Raw genomic sequence first — 17,047 nt, forward strand, 5'->3', positions numbered from 1 at the left:
CACAACAAGGCTGATTCCCGATCCTTGCTGGGATTTGGGAATTTGCTGGCACTCAGTGCCCAGCCTCTGGCTGAGCTCTGCTGACCTTTGCATGCTGAGTACTCGTGGTTTTAGCAGGAAAGATTGGCAAAGGAGCTCAAAAACAGGGAACAGCTATGAGACAACTAATTTATAAGTCACTTATTACCCAAATCAGCCCTTATGGGTATTTCACCCATCCTAAGAATTTGCCACGGAAGCAGCAGAGGGTGCAAAGTGCTACTAAAAAATGAAGGTGGGGGACAAATAAATGATTTTTTTTGAGCAGGGTGTTGTTTATAGCAAATTTCACAGCAGTGTGTCTCCAGTTTGCCAGATCCATGGGTTTGTCCAGCTCCTGCTGGCAGATAAAAAACTTGGAATTCTTGCTGAGACAGAAATATGGTCCCAGATGCCCTTTGAGGGGAAAATCAACAATGCTGTGCCTTGACCTAGGAGATGTGAGGTGGTTTCTGAGGTTCTGGGGCACCTCAGGAGCAGGTCTGCAGTCAGAACATCCAAGTTTCCACCTCTGGTGGGATCATTCAGCCCCTGCCACGATAAAATCCAAGTATTTTAGTATTTCTTTCTGGTGAGGAAATGCAGAATCTCGTGTGAAAACTCATTTTTCAGTGCTTAGAAAAGCAAAGAATTCAAAGGAATTTTGTCATCAGCAATTCTGATGGTTGGACTTGATCATCCCAAAGGTCTTTTCCACACTTCATGATCCTGTTAATTTTGCTGGGAGAGGAACTGGAGCCTCTGGAGCTCAGAGCCCATTCCTGACTGGAGTTTTCTGTCCCTCTTTGGTGCTTTGTGACCTTTTGGGTGGTGACACCCAAGAGGAGAACCCGTGATGTCACCGTGGTGGGGACCTGCTTCCTGACAGGGCTCTGTTTTCTTTTTTGAAACTTTGACTCATGAGGTTCTTGGAAGTGTGAAACAAAAAACTCAATGGGTGTTTGATTTCCTCTTTTATTCAGAAAAACAACGGAAAAAAGAAGAGTGATTCCTGCAGATGCCATGAAAGGAATGAGTCAAGTTGCAATGGGAGCAGCATTTCCTGAGGACAACTTCAGTCCTGCTGGATGACATCAGGGTAAAGCAAATCATTCAATCTGAGCAAATTATTGACCCTGTGGGGCAACGCCAGGAGTCCCAGCTGTGTGAAAACACAGCCTGGAAATACTGGAGAGCATCAAATCCCCTGCTCTGGGGGTGAAATTCACAGAAATTCATGGAAATGTGGAGTTTCTCTCTGGTTTTCTTGTATTTCCTAATTATCACTGAATGGTTTGGGTGGAAAGGGACCTTAAGTATCTCCTAATTCCACATTCCAGGAGTTCTTCCACGGGCAGGAACACCTTCCAGCCTGGCCTTGGACACTGCCAGGGATGAGGCAAGCACAGCTTCTCTGGGAATTCCATCCCAGGGCCTCTCAGGTAATTTGTGACGTGAGACATTGGCTTGGTTTTCCTTGATTTCCTAAGCTTTGTTATCCTGTTATTTCCATTTGTCTCTTCCATTATTTTTTTATCCATTTGGACAGCAAGGCATTGCTTTCCCAGACTGGTTTCTCCAATTTCCCCCAAAATCTGTGCTTTTCCTGCTTAGGAACTCAAGTCTTTAAGATTTTGCAGCAAAACAAGCAAATTTCCCCCAGTTTTATTTTATTTCCCCTTTAATTTTTGCCAAAAAAACGTGAAAATCATCAAAAATCCCCCATGAAGAACCATCTCTGGCCCTTGCTCACCGTGTCTTCATGTCAAAACCACTGAAGGTTTTTGCTTTCTGTTGGATTTATTTTTGTGTTTGGTTTTCCTTTTTAGCTCTCTCGGCACCCTGCAGCTCCCTCAGAAACCAAAGTGCTGCTCGAGTTGTGGTGCCAAAGAGATTTGAAAATAGTTCTGGTGGCTTTTCAGTCAGGCCTGGAGTTAAACCACCCCTGAGCTAAACCCAGCTTTTTTTAGTGGTGGTTTCACAACGGTGTCAACTGTGAAACCACACAGGGTCCTCAGGAAATGACTCAAACATGACAAGAAAGTGACAAAAAGCAGATGAACGTTTTCAGCAGGGAGCAAATTATTATTTTTTTAAAGTCTTTTTCCATTTTCCCAAATTTTTTCCCCAAAATCATTATTAATAATAATTCAGTGTGCTGCTTAGCCTGTAATTTTGCAGCATGAACCTGATAATCTCTAAATTTGGAGTTTAAACATTAAATATTGACATGAATTATTGCTCTTTACCGGATACATCTGGAGCCAGGAGATGGGAGCTCTTTCCAAAAGGTCTGATCCTGGCAAAAATCATGGAATCATGGAATGGTTTGGGTGGGAAGGAACCTTAAAGCTCATCAGTTCCATGGCAGGGACACTTCCCACCATCCCAGTTTGCTCCAAGCCCTGTCCAGCTTGGCCTTGGACACTTCCAAGGATCCAGGAGCAGCCAAAATTCCTCTGGAAAATCTCATTTTTTGAGAGATTCCATCCTGGGATAATCCCCCAACATCCTCACTCGGCAGGACGGAACAATTTGAGTTTTTATGGAATTATTTCCACTGATTTCCTGACTCCGTGGAAGCAGCAGCAGCTCCATCACTTTGCCATCAATTTATCCCATCCCATCCTCCTGCAGTGGGAAATTGGTTTTCTCCAAAATGGATATTTTCTCAAAAATTGACATTTTGAAGGAAATATCTTTTTTTTTTTTTTTTTTTTCCCCAGGAGGAAAATGCCCACTGGTGGAAAACATTGATTTTTTTTTTCCTAGTCCCCACTCTGTGCACACCAGTGCCCCCAGTATCCCCTCCCTGCACCCACCAGTGCCCCCAGTACCCCATTCCCCATCCCAGTACCCCCATTATCCCCACCCCATACACACCAGCTCCCCCCATTCTCCATCCCAGTACCCCCAGTACCCCCTCCCTGCACACACCAGCCCCCCTGTTCCCCATCCCAGTCCCCCCAGCACCCCATTCTCCATCCCAATCCCCCCAGTGCCCATTTCCCATCCCAGTGCCCCCATTACCTCCTCCTCCCACAGACCAGTCACCCCATATGACCGTTACCCCATCCCAGTCCCCCAGTACCCCCCGTTCTCCATCCCAGTACCCCCAGTACCCCTCCCTGCACACACCAGCCCCCTTGTTCCCATCCCAGTGCCCCCAGTAACCCTGTTCCCCATCCCAGTGCCCCATTACCTTCTCCTCCCCCACACTCACCAGTCCCCCATACGACCGTTACCCCATTCCAGTCCCTCCAGTCCCCCTGTTCCTCATCCCAGTCCTCCCAGTCCCCCCGTTCCTATCCCAGTACCCCATTCCCACCCCAGTATCCCCATTACCCGCTCCGCACACCCCAGCACCCCTGTCTCCCCATCCCAGTACTCCCAGTCCCTTCCCAATCCCAGTCCCCTCAGTCTCCCCGTTCCCCCTCCCAGTGCTCCCAATTCCCCATTCCCCCTCCCAGTGCTCCTAGTCCCCATTCCCCCTCCCAGTCCCTCGTTTCCCATCCCAGCGCTCCCAACCCCCCGTTCCCGATCCCAGTTCCTCCAGTCCCCCCATTCCCCGATCCCAGTGCTCCCAGTCCCCCCGTTCCCTATCCCAGTGCTCCCAGTCCCCATCCCAGTCCCCCCAGTCCCCCCATTCCCCCTCCCAGCGCTCCCAATCCCCCGTTCCCGATCCCAGCGCCTCTCCCCTCTCGCACTACAGTTCCCGGTGCGCCGCGCGGCCGGGCCGGGAGGAGCCCCGGGAGGAGCCCCGGGAGGCGGAGCGGGAGCGGGAGCGGGCCCGGCCGGGCCATGGAGAACCCCGGCGGCGGCGGCTGCCTGCGGGGCGACATCAGTGCGTGCTCAGCGGGACGGGGACAGGACTGGGAAAAATCCGGGAAAAATCCGGGAAAGGAGCTGGGAAGTTGAGCCGCGCCGGGAAGAAACGCGGGCGGCTCGGAGCGTCGGGATTGGGGGTTACGGGATGGGTTGGGGGGTTAAAGGATGGTTTGGGATGCTGCAGGGTGGGTTTAGGGCTTTCGGGATGGCTTTGGGGGTTGCAGGGTGGGTTTGGGGCTTTCAGGACGGATTTGGGGCTTGCAGGACGGATTTGGATGTTGCCCGGGTGGTTTTGGAGCTTTCCGGACGGTTTTGGCGCTTTCCGGGCGGTTTTGGGGGTTAAAGGGCGGCTTGGGGAGTTAAAGGGCGGTTTGAGGGGTTAAAGGGTGGTTTTTGGGGGTTGCAGGACGGTTTTGGGGCTTTCGGGACGGTTTTGGGGGTTGCAGGACGGTTTGGGGAGCGAATGGCCTTTTGCAAGGGAAGGGATGAGAGGATGCTCCCGGGACAGCGTCAGGGCGCGGGGAACGAGCCTCGTTCCTCCCTAAATTATCCTGTGCTCTTCTGGGGAGCTCGGGGAGAGGAGGTGATCCCATTTCCATCCCAAATCCCTCCCGCGGGTCGGCTGGGCAGGGCCGGAGCTGCGGCGGATTCCCGCGGCAGGGATGCTCTGTGGTTCCCTCGGGAGCCATCCTGCTGCCCTGCCCTGTCCTTCAGCTGAGCCCGAGCCATGCTGTGCCGCAGAGCCGGGAATTCTGCCTCCAGGAGCAGGATGGGGATGTCATTCCAACCCAGGGTCACCTCCCACTGTCCCAGTTTGCTCCAAGCCCTGTCCAGCCTGGCCTTGGCCATCCCAGGGATCCAGGGGCAGCCACAGCTTCTCTGGGAATTCCATCCCAGCCAGGAATTCCTAATTCCCAAGATCCCATCCATCCCTGCCCTCTGGCAGTGGGAAGCCATTCCCTGTGTCCTGTCCCTCCATGCCTTGTCCCCAGTCCCTCTGCAGCTCTCCTGGAGCTCCTTCAGGCCCTGGAAGGTGCTGGAAGCTCTCCATCCTCATTTGGATTTGCTTCTCCTGACATAAACCACGAGGAGCTCCAGGGAAGGAGAAACATCCTGCACAGGGATGTTGGCAAAGGGAATGAGGATCCCACTAGTCAATAAAAAAGCCTGCATGGACCAGGCTGTGAAAACACTGGGATTCAGGATTCCCTTTATTTTTCTGGAGAGGATCCATGAACACACAGGGCTGTTTGCACTCACTGCTGCCTCAAAAGCAAAACCCACCTGAGAGGAGGTGACATTGTCACCTGATGGTGGCAGGTGAAGCCAGCCTGTGCCAGGTGTCCAGCCAAGGTGGGAAGTTGTTTTCCCAAGCTCTGTGGACTTTTTGGGAAGGTGTTTTTAAGCTGGGCTGAGTTGCTCCTGCATCCCAGCTCTCCTTACAGCCAGCCCGTGTTCCTCCAGGAACCCAGAGCTCCACAAAATCATGCAACAATTTGGGTGGGAAGGCTTGGCAAGCCATCTCATTCCAACACTTTCCACCATCCCTTCTTGCTCCAAGCCCTGTCCAACCTGACCTTGGAGAATTCCAGGGATGGAGCAACCACAGCTCTCTGGGAATTCCATCCCAAGGCCTCCAGGAATTCCTCCCCAATATCCAACCTGTGGGATGCTGAACATCCATTTCCTCCATATCCGTGATTTAATTTATGAGCTCCATGATTCATCCCAGGTTTTCTTCTTCCAACCCAACAATTTGGGTAGGAAAGCTTGGAAAGCCATCTCGTTCCAGCACCTTCCACCAACCCATCTTGCTCCAAACCTTGTCCAACCTGACCTTGAAGAATTCCAGGGATGGAACAGCCACAGCTTCTCTGGGAATTCCATCCCAGTATCCACCCTGTGGGACACCAAACACCCATTCCCTCTGTATTTATGATTTAATTTCTGAACTCCACGATTTCTCCCTCCTCTCCCAGGTTTCTGGGCCGCCAGGACTCCTGTCCACGAGGCTGCCAGGAGCGGGGAGATCCGGCAGCTGCAGCAGCTGATCGAGAGCGGCGCCTGCGTCAACGCTGTCACCTACGACTCCATCACCCCCCTGCACGAGGCCAGCCTCAGGGGACAGACCCAGTGTGTCAAACTGCTGCTGGAGGCTGGTGCCCAGGTGAGGAGCTGGGGCTGATCCAGCTGGGAATTCGGCTGGGTTGGTGGTTGAGGATGTTTTTGGGTGTTGGGTTAGGCTGGAAGCCCCAGAGACAGAATCAGCTGGAGGGTCTGGATAGGTTTGCCCTGATGGCAAAGTTTTGGGTTTTCACACCAAGGAGGGGCTGGAGGTTGTCCAGGGAAGAGAATGGAGCTGGGAAGGGAATGGAAAACTCCTGAGGGAGCTGGGAAAGGAGCTGAGCCTGGAGCAAAGGGGATCAGGGGGACCTTGTGGCTCTGCAGAGCTGTGACAGGAGGGGACAGCCGGGGGGTCAGGCTGTGCTCCAGGGAACAGGGACAGCAGGAGAGGGAACAGCCTCAGGCTGGCCAGGGGAGGTTGAATTGGATTTTAGGGAATATTTCTCCATGGAAAGGGCTGTAAAGCATTGGAAGGAGCTGCCCAGGGCAGGGATGGAGTCCCCATCCCTGCTGGGATTTAAAATCCACGTGGATGTGACCCTTGGGGACATGGGTGGCCTTGGCACTGCTCCTTCAACCCAACTCCCCAATCTTAAAAATCTTTCCCAACTTACCAATTCCACGACTCTCCAACCCTCCCTGAGGTTTTCCCTCTCCTGGTGCCTAAAATGCTGATAAAAATGAGACACAGACACCACAGTATAGGGAAAAAGGTATTACCTTGGTTTGATAGGATCCAAGGTGGAACCATGACAAAAAAAAGGACCCCAAGTACAACCTGTATACAATTTTATGGACCTCACCAATTAGCAGACCTATCTAAAATTCCCCAATAAGAAACCTAACAAATGAAGCAATCACTCCTTTATTCTAATTACCTCCCCCCCCCCAAAAGGTTACAACTAAGTTTACAAAAACATTTTCAAGGTTGGTGCCTCATGTTCTTGAGATTGTGCAGATTGTTTCATCTTCCCCAAAGAATTCTGAACTAAGATATAGTATAAGAATTATAAACATGTGGGGCTAAGATACAGGGAATAAAAGTACAGCAATAGGAAAGGGTGAAAAGTATATAAAAAGAGTATAAAAATACAATGAAAAAGGACAAAAACCCCATCAGGCGTTCTTGGGGAAGATGAAATAGGAAAGCCTTACAGATATGATTATCTTGCAAAAGATGCTGAGAATATGGGAAGTGTAAATGAAATTGAGATGAAGACAAGGTGTGAGTTGAAGAGTAACTAGGAAACAATGGTTTGGCCACTGAAGGGAATCTCCCTGCTTGATAGAACAATACTCTCTACCTAGGCAGGTCCAAGGGTCAGAGCAGACCCTGCCTGCCTGGTAGAGATCCCAAAAAGCAGTTTTTTAAGGTTTAAAATATAACCCCATATGGTAATGGGATGATTCTTATAGGCTGAATGTTGTAGGGTTTGTAGCTTGTTCTAGATTGGTTAATGAGAATTAAAATATTTAAAATACAACCCCATATGGTAATGTGATGATTCTTATAGGTTGAGTGTAAATGCTGTAGGGTCTGTAGCTTATTCTAGATTGGTTAATGAGAATTAGAATATTTAAAATATAACCCCATATGGTAATGTGATGATTCTTCCAGGTTGAGTGTAAATGCTGTAGGGTTTGTAGCTTGTCTCAGATTGGTTCAAGAGAATTAGAATATTCAACACGGAAGATGATTTAAGGTTTAAAATATAACCCAATATGGTAATGTGATGGTTCTTATAGGTTGTGTGTAAATGCTGTAGGGTTTGTAGCTTGTTCTAGATTGGTTAATGAGAATTAGAATATTTAAAATGCAACCCCATATGGTAATGTGATGATTCTTATAGGTTGTGTGTAAATGCTGTAGAGTTTGTAGCTTGTTGCAGATCGGTTCAAGAAAATTAGAATATTCAACACAGAAGATGATTTATTGTATTGTAAATGGTAAATCTCTCTCTTTCTGCCTCTCTCCCTCTCTCTCTTGCCTCTCTGACCTGCTCTAGGTTAGCAGGTTTCTCACCCCCATGCTCCTTCACAACAAACCCCCATGCTCTAAACCCAGCTTTAGAGATCTCTTGTTTCTATTCCATCCTCATAACCAAATCCCACAGAGTTCAATCCTACAAGGCATCACTCCCCCCTGCAGGTGGACACCAGGAACATCGATGGTAGCACAGGAATAGGAAAGGATGTAAAGTATATAAAAATATACTGAAAAAGGACAAAAATCCCATCAGGCATCATTCCCACCCCACAGGTGGACACCAGGAACATCGATGGCAGCACAGGAATAGGCAAGGATATAAAGCATATAAAAAGGGTATAAAAATGTAAAAAGTATATAAAAATAAAATAAAAAATGTAAAAAGTATATAAAAAGGGTATAAAGAGGGAAAAAGGACAAACAAAACCCATCAGGCATCATTCCCACCCCCCAGGTGGACACCAGGAACATCAACAACAGCACAGGAATAGGAAAGGGTAAAAAGTATATCAAAAGGGTGTAAAAATATAATGAAAAAGGACAACAAACCCATCAGGCATCATTCCCACCCCACAGGTGGATGCCAGGAACATCGATGGCAGCACAGGAGTAGGAAAGGGTAAAAAGTATGCAAAAAGTATATAAAAACATAATAAAAAAGGACAACAATCCCATCATTTCCCTGCAGGTGGACGCCAGGAACATCGACGGCAGCACAGGAGTAGGAAAGTATATAAAATATATATAAAAATACAATGAAAAAAGACAAAAATCCCATCATTTCACCCCAGGTGGATGCTAGGAACATCGACGGCAGCACAGGAACAGGAAAGGATATAAAGTATATAAAAAGTATATAAAAACATAATAAAAAAGGACAACAATCCCATCATTTCCCCCCTGCAGGTGGACGCCAGGAACATCGACGGCAGCACAGGAACAGGAAAGGATATAAAGTATATAAAAAGTATATAAAAACATAATAAACAAGGACAATAATCCCATCATTTCCCCCCTGCAGGTGGACGCCAGGAACATCGACGGCAGCACAGGAGTAGGAAAGTATATAAAATATATATAAAAATACAATGAAAAAAGACAACAATCCCATCATTTCCCTGCAGGTGGACGCCAGGAACATCGACGGCAGCACAGGAGTAGGAAAGGATATAAAGTATATAAAAAGTATATAAAAACATAATAAAAGGACAACAATCCCATCCTTTTCCCCCAGGTGGACGCCAGGAACATCGACGGCAGCACCCCTCTGTGCGACGCCTGCGCCTCGGGCAGCATCGAGTGTGTCAAGGTGCTGCTGTCCCACGGGGCCAAGGTCAACCCTCCCCTCTACACGGCCTCTCCCCTCCATGAGGCCTGCATGAACGGTAAATCAGAGGGATTGGGGATTTATCCCTGTTTTCTGTGGGGTTTTGGCAGCTTGGAGTGGGGAAAAAGCGGCAGGAGGTGTCTTGTTTTGACTGTGAATTGGTCGAGCTCTGCTGGCGTTGGGAGGTTGTCGGGTGGGAAGGAAGTGCCAGAGGGTTTTGGGAAGTGCCAGAGGGTTTTGGGAAGTGCCAGAGGGTTTTGGGAAGTGCCAGAGGTTTTTAGGAAGTGCCAGGGGGTTTTGGGAAGTGCCAGAGGTTTTTAGGAATTTCCAGAGTTTTTTGGGAAGTGCCAGAGGTTTTTAGGAAGTGCCAGAGGTTTTTGGGAAGTGTCAGAGGTTTTTGGGAAGTGCCAGAAGTTTTTGGGAATTGTCAAAGGTTTTTAGGAAGTGCCAGAGGTTTTTAGGAAGTGCCAGGGGGTTTTGGGAAGTGTCAGAGGTTTTTAGGAAGTGTCAGAGGTTTTTGGGAAGTGCCAGAGGTTTTTGGGAATTGCCAGAAGTTCTTGGGAATTGTCAAAGGTTTTTAGGAAGTGTCAGAGGTTTTTAGGAAGTGCCAGAGGTTTTTAGGAATTTCCAGAGATTTTTGGGAAGTGCCAGAGGTTTTTAGGAATTGCCAGAGGTTTTTGGGAAGTGCCAAAGGTTCTTGGGAAGTGCCAAAGGTTCTTGGGAAGTGCCAGAGGTTTTTAGGAAGTGCCAGAGGTTTTTGGGAATTTCCAGAGGTTTTTAGGAATTGTCAAAGGTTTTTAGGAAGTGCCAGAGGTTTTTGGGAAGTGTCAGAGGTTTTTGGGAAGTGCTGCTGCCTGTGCTGCTCCTTATCCTTTTCCCAGCTTTTTCCAGCTTTAGGATCAGTCCAGGGAATGAGGGAAAGCTGCAGGGAGCACAGCAATGTCCCTGCTGCTCTCTGGCCTCTTGGGGATATTTGGATCAGGGCTGTTGGGATATTTGGGATATCTGGGATATTTGGAGCAGAGGAATAGTTAATAATGGAATTAGGGAATGGTTTGGGTTGGGAATTGCAAACCCCATGGCAGGGAAACCTCCCACTACCCCAGTTTGCTCCAAGCCCTGTCCAGCCTGGCCTTGGACATTCCAGGGATCCAGGAATTCCCACAGCTTCTCTGGGAATTCCATCCCAGCCAGGAATTTACCAATTAATTACTTTCACTCAGTGTAATTTCTGCCCTGAAATTCCACTTGCCCAGAGGGATCAGTAGGAAAACCTGGATGTGAGAGCAGCAATCACCCTAAATCCAACCCAGGCTGCTCTGAGCATCCATGGGAGCAGAATTCTCAGTTTTCACATGAATTTTCCCTTTTCCCCATCACCCTAAACACAACCCAGGCTGCTCTGAGCATCCCACAGGATCAAAATTCCCAGTTTTGACCTGGATTTTCCCTTTTTCCCATCATCCTCAACACAATCCAGGCTTTTCTGAACATCCCACAGGCTCAGAATTCCCAGTTTTGACCTGGATTTTCCCTTTTTCCCTTTTCCTTTTTTCCCTTTTCCCCATCACCCTAAACAGAACCCAGACTGCTCTGAGCATCCCACGGGACCAGAATTCCTGGTTTTGGTGTGGATTTTCCCTTTTCCCCATCACCCTCAACACCACCCAGCCTGCTCTGACCATCCCACAGGCTCAGAATTCCCATTTCTCACCCTGATTTCCCCTTTTCCCTTCACCCCAAACACCACCCAGCCTGCCCTGCCCACCCCACAGGCTCAGAATTCCCATTTCTCACCCTGATTTCCCCATTTCCCCTCGCCAGGCAGCACGGAGTGTGTGCAGCTCCTCATCGACGTCGGCGCCAACCTGGAGGCTCACGACTGTCACTTTGGCACTCCTCTGCACGTGGCCTGTGCCAGGGAGCACCTGGACTGTGCCAAGCTGCTCCTCAAGGCAGGTAGGGCATTCCCAGGGTGGGGAATTTTTTTGGGAACGGCTCTGGGAAGTGTTGGCCTCGCCGGAAGTCCAAAAACCTGGATTGCTTATTTATTTACCCAAAAACCTGGGGAAGAAATTCCTTCTCCTCAAGCGAAACACCAAATCAGAGGAGCAAATCCACATTTTTCCTAGTATTTTTTTTGAGTCCTGCGCCAGCCTCTCTAGTTTTTCCCTCCATGAAACCATTCCCTAATTTTGGGGTCAGTCAGGCTTTCCTAAGCTTTCTTTCCCAGGCTTTTCCAGGCCTTTTTTCCCAGGCTTTCCCAGTTTTTCCCAGGCTTTCTTCTCCAGCCTTTCCCAGGCTTTTCCAGGCTTTCTTTCCCAGTTTTTCCCATTCTTTCCCAGCCTTTTCCCATCAGGATTTCTCCCCTCTCTCCCAGGAGCCAACAGCATTTTTCACTCTATTGAACAATTCCTTAATTTTGGGACGAGCTAGGCTTTCCCAGGCTTTCCCAGCCTTTCCCAGCCTTTTCCAGGCTTTCTTTTCCAAGCTTTTCCAGGCCTTTTTTTCCAGGCTTTCCCAAGCTTTCTTTTCCAGGCTTTCCCAGCCTTTCTTTCCCAGTCTTTCCCAAGCTTTTCCAGGCTTTTCCAGGCCTTTTTTCCCAGGCTTTCTGAGGCTTTCTTTCCCAGTTTTTCCCAGCCTTTCCCAGGCCTTTTTTCCCAGCCTTTCCCAGCCTTTCCCAAGCTCTCCCAGCCTTTTCCAAGCCTTTTATCCCAGTCTTTTCCAGGCTTTCTTTCCCAGCCTTTCTTTTCCAGCCTTTCCCAGCCTTTTCCCATCAGGATTTCTCCCTTGTCTCCCAGGAGCCAACAGCATTTTTCCCTCTATCGAACAATTCCTTGATTTTGGGACCAGCTAGGCTTTTCCAGCTTTTCCCAGCCTTTCTTTCCCAGCCTTTCACAAGCTTTCCCATCCTTTCCCAATCTTTCCCAAGCTTTCCTAGGCTTCCTTTTCCAGACTTTTCCAGCCTTTACCAGGCTTTTCCAGCCTTTCCCGGCCTTTCTTTCCCAGCCTTTCCCAAGCTTTCCCAGCCTTTCTTTCCCAGCCTTTCTTTCCCAGCCTTTCTTTCCCAGCCTTTCCCAAGCTTTCCCAGGCTTTCTTTCCCAGGCTTTCTTTCCCAGGCTTTCCCAGTCTTTTCCAGACTTTCCAAGCCTTTTTTTCCAGGCTCTCCCAGGCTTTTCCAGTCCTTCTTTCCCAGCCTTTCCCATCCTTTCCCAGGCTTTTCCAAGCCTTTTTCCCCATCCTTTCCCAACCTTTCCCAAGCTTTCCCAGGCTTCCTTTTCCATACTTTTCCAGCCTTTCCCAGGCTTTTCCAAGCCTTTTTTCCCCAGTTTTTCCCATCCTTTGCCAACCTTTCCCAAGCTTTCCCAGACTTTCTTTTCCAGCCTTTCCCAGCCTTTCCCATTCTTTCCCAGGCTTTCTTTCTCAGGCTTTCCCAGTCTTTTCCAGCCTTTCCCAGGCTTTTCCAGTCTTTCCCAGACTTTCTTTTCCAGGCTTTTCCAGGCTTTCTTTCCCAGGCTTTCTTTCCCAGGCTTTCTTTCCCATCCTTTCCCATCCTTTCCCAGCCTTTCCCATCCTTTCCCATCCTTTCCCATTCTTTCCCAGGCTTTCTTTCCCATCCTTTCCCATCCTTTCCCAGCCTTTCCCAGGCCTTTTTCCCCAGTTTTTCCCATCCTCCCCCACCCATCTCTCTCTCCTCTCCCCTCCCAGGCGCCAACGTGAACGCGGCCAAGCTGCACGAGACAGCTCTGCACCACGCGGCCAAGGTGAGGAACGTGGACCTGCTGGAGATGCTGGTGGAGTTCGGGGGGAACATCTACGCCAGAGACAACCGCGGCAAGAAACCCTCCGACTACACCTGGAGCAGCAGCGCTGCCGCCAAGTGCCTCGAGTACTACGAGAGTGAGTGGGGAGAACAGCCGGAGTTTGGGGGGTTTGGGGTGTGCAGGGGATGGTTTGGGGCAGTTGGGGTGTGCAGGTGATGGTTCAGGGCAGTTGGGGTGTGCAGGTGGGGGTTTGGGGTGTGCAGGTGATGGTTCTGGGGTGGTTCTGGGGGTTTGGGGTGTGCAGGTGATGGTTTGGGGCAGTTGGGGTGTGCAGGTGATGGTTCTGGGGCAGTTGGGGTGTGCAGGTGATGGTTCTGGGGGGTTTGAGGTGTGCAGGTGATGGTTCTGGGGCAGTTGGGGTGTGCAGGGGATGGTTTGGGGCAGTTGGGGTGTGCAGGGGATGGTTTGGGGCAGTTGGGGTGTGCAGGGGATGGTTCTGGGGGTTTGGGGTGTGCAGGTGATGGTTTGGGGTGTGCAGGGGATGGTTCTGGGGTGTGCAGGTGATGGTTTGGGGTGTGCAGGGGATGGTTCTGGGGTGTGCAGGTGATGGTTTGGGGTGTGCAGGGATGGTTCTGGGGTGCAGTGATGGTTTGGGGTGTGCAGGGGATGGTTCTGGGGTTTGGGGTGTGCAGGTGGTGGTTGTGGGGGTTCTGGGGCAGTTGGGGGTGTGCAGGGATGGTTCTGGGGCAGTTGGGGTGTGCAGGATGGTTTGGGGCAGTTGGGGTGTGCAGGGGATGGTTTGGGGGTTTGGGGTGTGCAGGTGATGGTTCTGGGGTGGTTCTGAGGGTTTGGGGTGTGCAGGTGATGGTTCTGGGGCAGTTGGGGTGTGCAGGGGATGGTTCTGGGGTGGTTCTGGGGGTTTGGGGTGTGCAGGTGATAGTTCTGAGGATTTGGGGTGTGCAGGTGATGATTCTGGGGGTTTGGGGTGTGCAGGTGATGGTTCTGGGGCAGTTGGGGTGTGCAGGTGATGGTTTGGGGGTTTGGGGTGTGCAGGGGATGGTTCTGGGGTGGTTCTGGGGTTTGGGGTGTGCAGGGGATGGGCCAGCAGGAGTTGGGGTGTTGTTTTGGTTCCTGGCTTGATGCTGGGTTTTTATGCTGTTTGGATGCCAGTTTGATCCTGTTCAGATTCCATTTTTGATAGCATTTTGATCTCAATTTAATCCCATTCTGATCCCATTTTTTATATCATTGTGATCCTGTTTTGATCCCATTTTAATCCCATTCTGATCCCATTTTTTATACAATTGTGATCACATTTTGATCCCATTTTGATCCCATTTCAGTCCCATTTTTGCCCCCATCCTGCCCCCATTTTTCCCCCATTTTCCCCCCATTTTTCCCCCATTTTCCCCCCATCTCACCCCACTTTAATCCCATTTTTCTCCCCGCAGAGACCCCTCTCAGCCTGTCTCAGCTCTGCAGGGTCACAGTGCGCAAAGCCGCCGGCCAGCGAGCTCTGGAGAAAATCTCCAAGCTGGAGATTCCTCCCTGCAACTGACCCCTGCTGACCCCTTTGGGATCCTATTGGGATCCCCTTTGTGATCCCATTTGGATCCCATTTGGATCCTGTTTTGATCTCATTTGTGATCCCATTTTCATCCCATTTTTTATCCCATTTGGATCCCACTTTTGATCCTATTCTGACTCTGTTTTGATCCCATTTTGGATCCCATTTGGATCCCATTCTGGTCCCATTTTTGATCCCATCCTGATCCTGGTTTTGATCCCATTTTGCATTTCATTTTGATCCCATTTTGTATCCCATTTAAATCCCATTCTGATCCCATTTTTGATCTCATCCTGATCCTATTTTCCTCCCATTTTGTATCCCATTTTAATCCCAATTTAAATCCCATTCTTAATCCCATTCTTACCCCATTCTGTCTCCATCCTGCCCCCATTTTAATCCCATTTTTGCCCCCATTTTTGCCCCCATCCTGCCCCCATTTTTCCCCCATTTTCCCCCCATTTTCCCCACCCATCTCACCCCACTTTAACCCCATTTTTCTCCCCGCAGAGACCCCTCTCAGCCTGTCTCAGCTCTGCAGGGTCACAGTGCGCAAAGCCGCCGGCCAGCGAGCTCTGGAGAAAATCTCCAAGCTGGATATTCCTCCTCGGCTCATCCAGTACCTCTCCTACAACTGACACCACCCTGAAAACCTCTGGAACACATCTGGAAACCCCTGGAAAGCAGCTGGAAAACCTCTGGAACACAGCTGGAACACAGCTGGAAAAATCCTGCAAAGCCACACGAACAAAGATCTCCTCTCTCTTCTACCTCCCCCCCAAAAAATCCACATTTTAATTTAAACAAACTGCTGGAAATGGGGTTTGTCAGGCTGAATTTCCTATTTTCCATGGGGATTTGCTGGTTTCTCCAGTGGGATTTGATTTCTTGGGTTTTCCCTGATTTCCTGCTGGGATTCAGGCAAAGGGAATTGAGGGAAATGGAGAATCCTGGAGTGGGAATTGGCTGTACCTGTGAGCTGCTCTGGTGTGGAATGATCCTGTTTGGATCCCATTTTGATCCCATTTTGATCCCATTTTAATCCCATTTTGATCCCATTTTAATCCCATTTTAATCCCATTTGGATCCTGTTTGGATTCTGTTTTGATCCCATTCTGATCCCAGTTTGGATCCCATTTTAATCCCAGTTTGGATCCCATTTTAACCCCAGTTTTAATCTCATTTTGGTCTCATTTGGATCCCATTTTTGCTCCCGTTTGGATCCCATTTTCATCCTGGTTTAGGTCTCATTTTGATCCCATTTTGATCCCATTTTAATCCCATTTGAATCCCATTTTGATCCCATTTTCATCTCATTTTGATCCCATTTGGATCCTGTTTTGATCCTGTTTTGATCCCATTCTGATCCCAGTTTGGATCCCATTTTAATCCCAGTTTTAATCTCATTTTGGTCTCATTTGGATCCCATTTTTGCTCCCATTTGGATCCTGTTTGGATCCCATTTTAATCCCATTTTGATGATCCCAAAGGAGACACAATGGGAAAAAATAAAATTTGGGATCAGGGAAGAATCTTGGGATGTGGGAAGCTCTAGGATTTTTGGGATCATCCCATTGGGATCTGACAGGAATGTGGATTTCTGCCTCAAAATTTGGGATTTTCCCATTGATTTCCCATTGATTTCCCATTGATTTCCCATTGATTTTCCCATTGATTTTCCCATTGATTCCCCATTGATTTCCATTGATTTTCCCATTGATTTCCCATTGATTTTCCCATTGATTTCCCCATTGATTTCCCATTGATTTCCATTGATTTCCCATTGATTTTCCCATTGATTTCCATTGATTTCCATTGATTTTCCCACTGATTTCCCATTGATTTTCCCATTGATTTCCATTGATTTTCCCACTGATTTTCCCATTGATTCCCCATTGATTTCCATTGATTTCCATTGATTTCCCATTGATTTCCCATTGATTTTCCCACTGATTTACCCATTGATTTCCCATTGATTTCCCATTGATTTTCCCATTGATTTCCCATTGATTTCCAATTGATTTCCCACTGATTTTCCCATTGATTTCCATTGATTTCCCATTGATTTCCCATTGATTTTCCCATTGATTTCCATTGATTTCCCATTGATTTTCCCACTGATTTCCCATTGATTTCCCATTGATTTCCCCATTGATTTCCCACTGATTTTCCCATTGATTTCCCCACTGATTTTCCCATTGATTTCCCATTGATTTCCCCACTGATTTTCCCATTGATTTCCCATTGATTTTCCCATTGATTCCCCATTGATTCCCCATTGATTTCCATTGATTTTCCCATTGATTTCCCATTGATTTTCCCATTGATTTCCCCATTGATTTCCCATTGATTTCCATTGATTTCCCATTGATTTTCCCATTGATTTTCCATTGATTTTCCATTGATTTCCCATTGATTTCCCATTGATTTCC

At 48.7% G+C, this 17,047-nt stretch overlaps 1 protein-coding gene and 1 long non-coding RNA gene across 2 annotated transcripts; both read left to right on the forward strand.

Annotated features, from left to right (window-relative positions):
• The first annotated feature begins 492 nt into the window (after nt 1-492).
• LOC146420130 (uncharacterized) lies at nt 493-2,253 on the forward strand. The gene is made up of 2 exons (XR_014849260.1): nt 493-1,117; nt 1,848-2,253. It is a non-coding gene; the product is annotated as an uncharacterized LOC146420130 (long non-coding RNA).
• Nucleotides 2,254-3,730: 1,477 nt separating this feature from the next.
• On the forward strand, nt 3,731-15,433 carry LOC146420131 (ankyrin repeat and SOCS box protein 13-like). The gene is made up of 6 exons (XM_085048609.1): nt 3,731-3,862; nt 5,826-6,013; nt 9,192-9,342; nt 11,109-11,243; nt 12,993-13,184; nt 15,126-15,433. The coding sequence occupies exons 1-6, from the start codon at nt 3,820-3,822 to the stop codon at nt 15,251-15,253; spliced, it is 837 nt and encodes a 278-aa protein (XP_084904735.1). The 5' UTR covers nt 3,731-3,819; the 3' UTR covers nt 15,254-15,433.
• The last annotated feature ends 1,614 nt before the right edge of the window (nt 15,434-17,047 follow it).

Source organism: Lichenostomus cassidix, unplaced genomic scaffold (assembly GCF_008360975.1).
Source record: "Lichenostomus cassidix isolate B80296 unplaced genomic scaffold, HeHo_3.0 HiC_scaffold_500, whole genome shotgun sequence".
NCBI classification, from domain to species: domain Eukaryota; kingdom Metazoa; phylum Chordata; class Aves; order Passeriformes; family Meliphagidae; genus Lichenostomus; species Lichenostomus cassidix.

Excerpts from the sequence above, each read along its gene's own strand:
- LOC146420131 (XM_085048609.1), top strand. The coding sequence starts at position 3,820 with ATGGAGAACCCCGGCGGCGGCGGCTGCCTGCGGGGCGACATCA. Across the intron at positions 6,014-9,191 it reads TGCTGGAGGCTGGTGCCCAG|GTGGACGCCAGGAACATCGA; the intron begins GTGAGGAGCTGG and ends CTTTTCCCCCAG. Across the intron at positions 13,185-15,125 it reads GTGCCTCGAGTACTACGAGA|AGACCCCTCTCAGCCTGTCT; the intron begins GTGAGTGGGGAG and ends TTCTCCCCGCAG.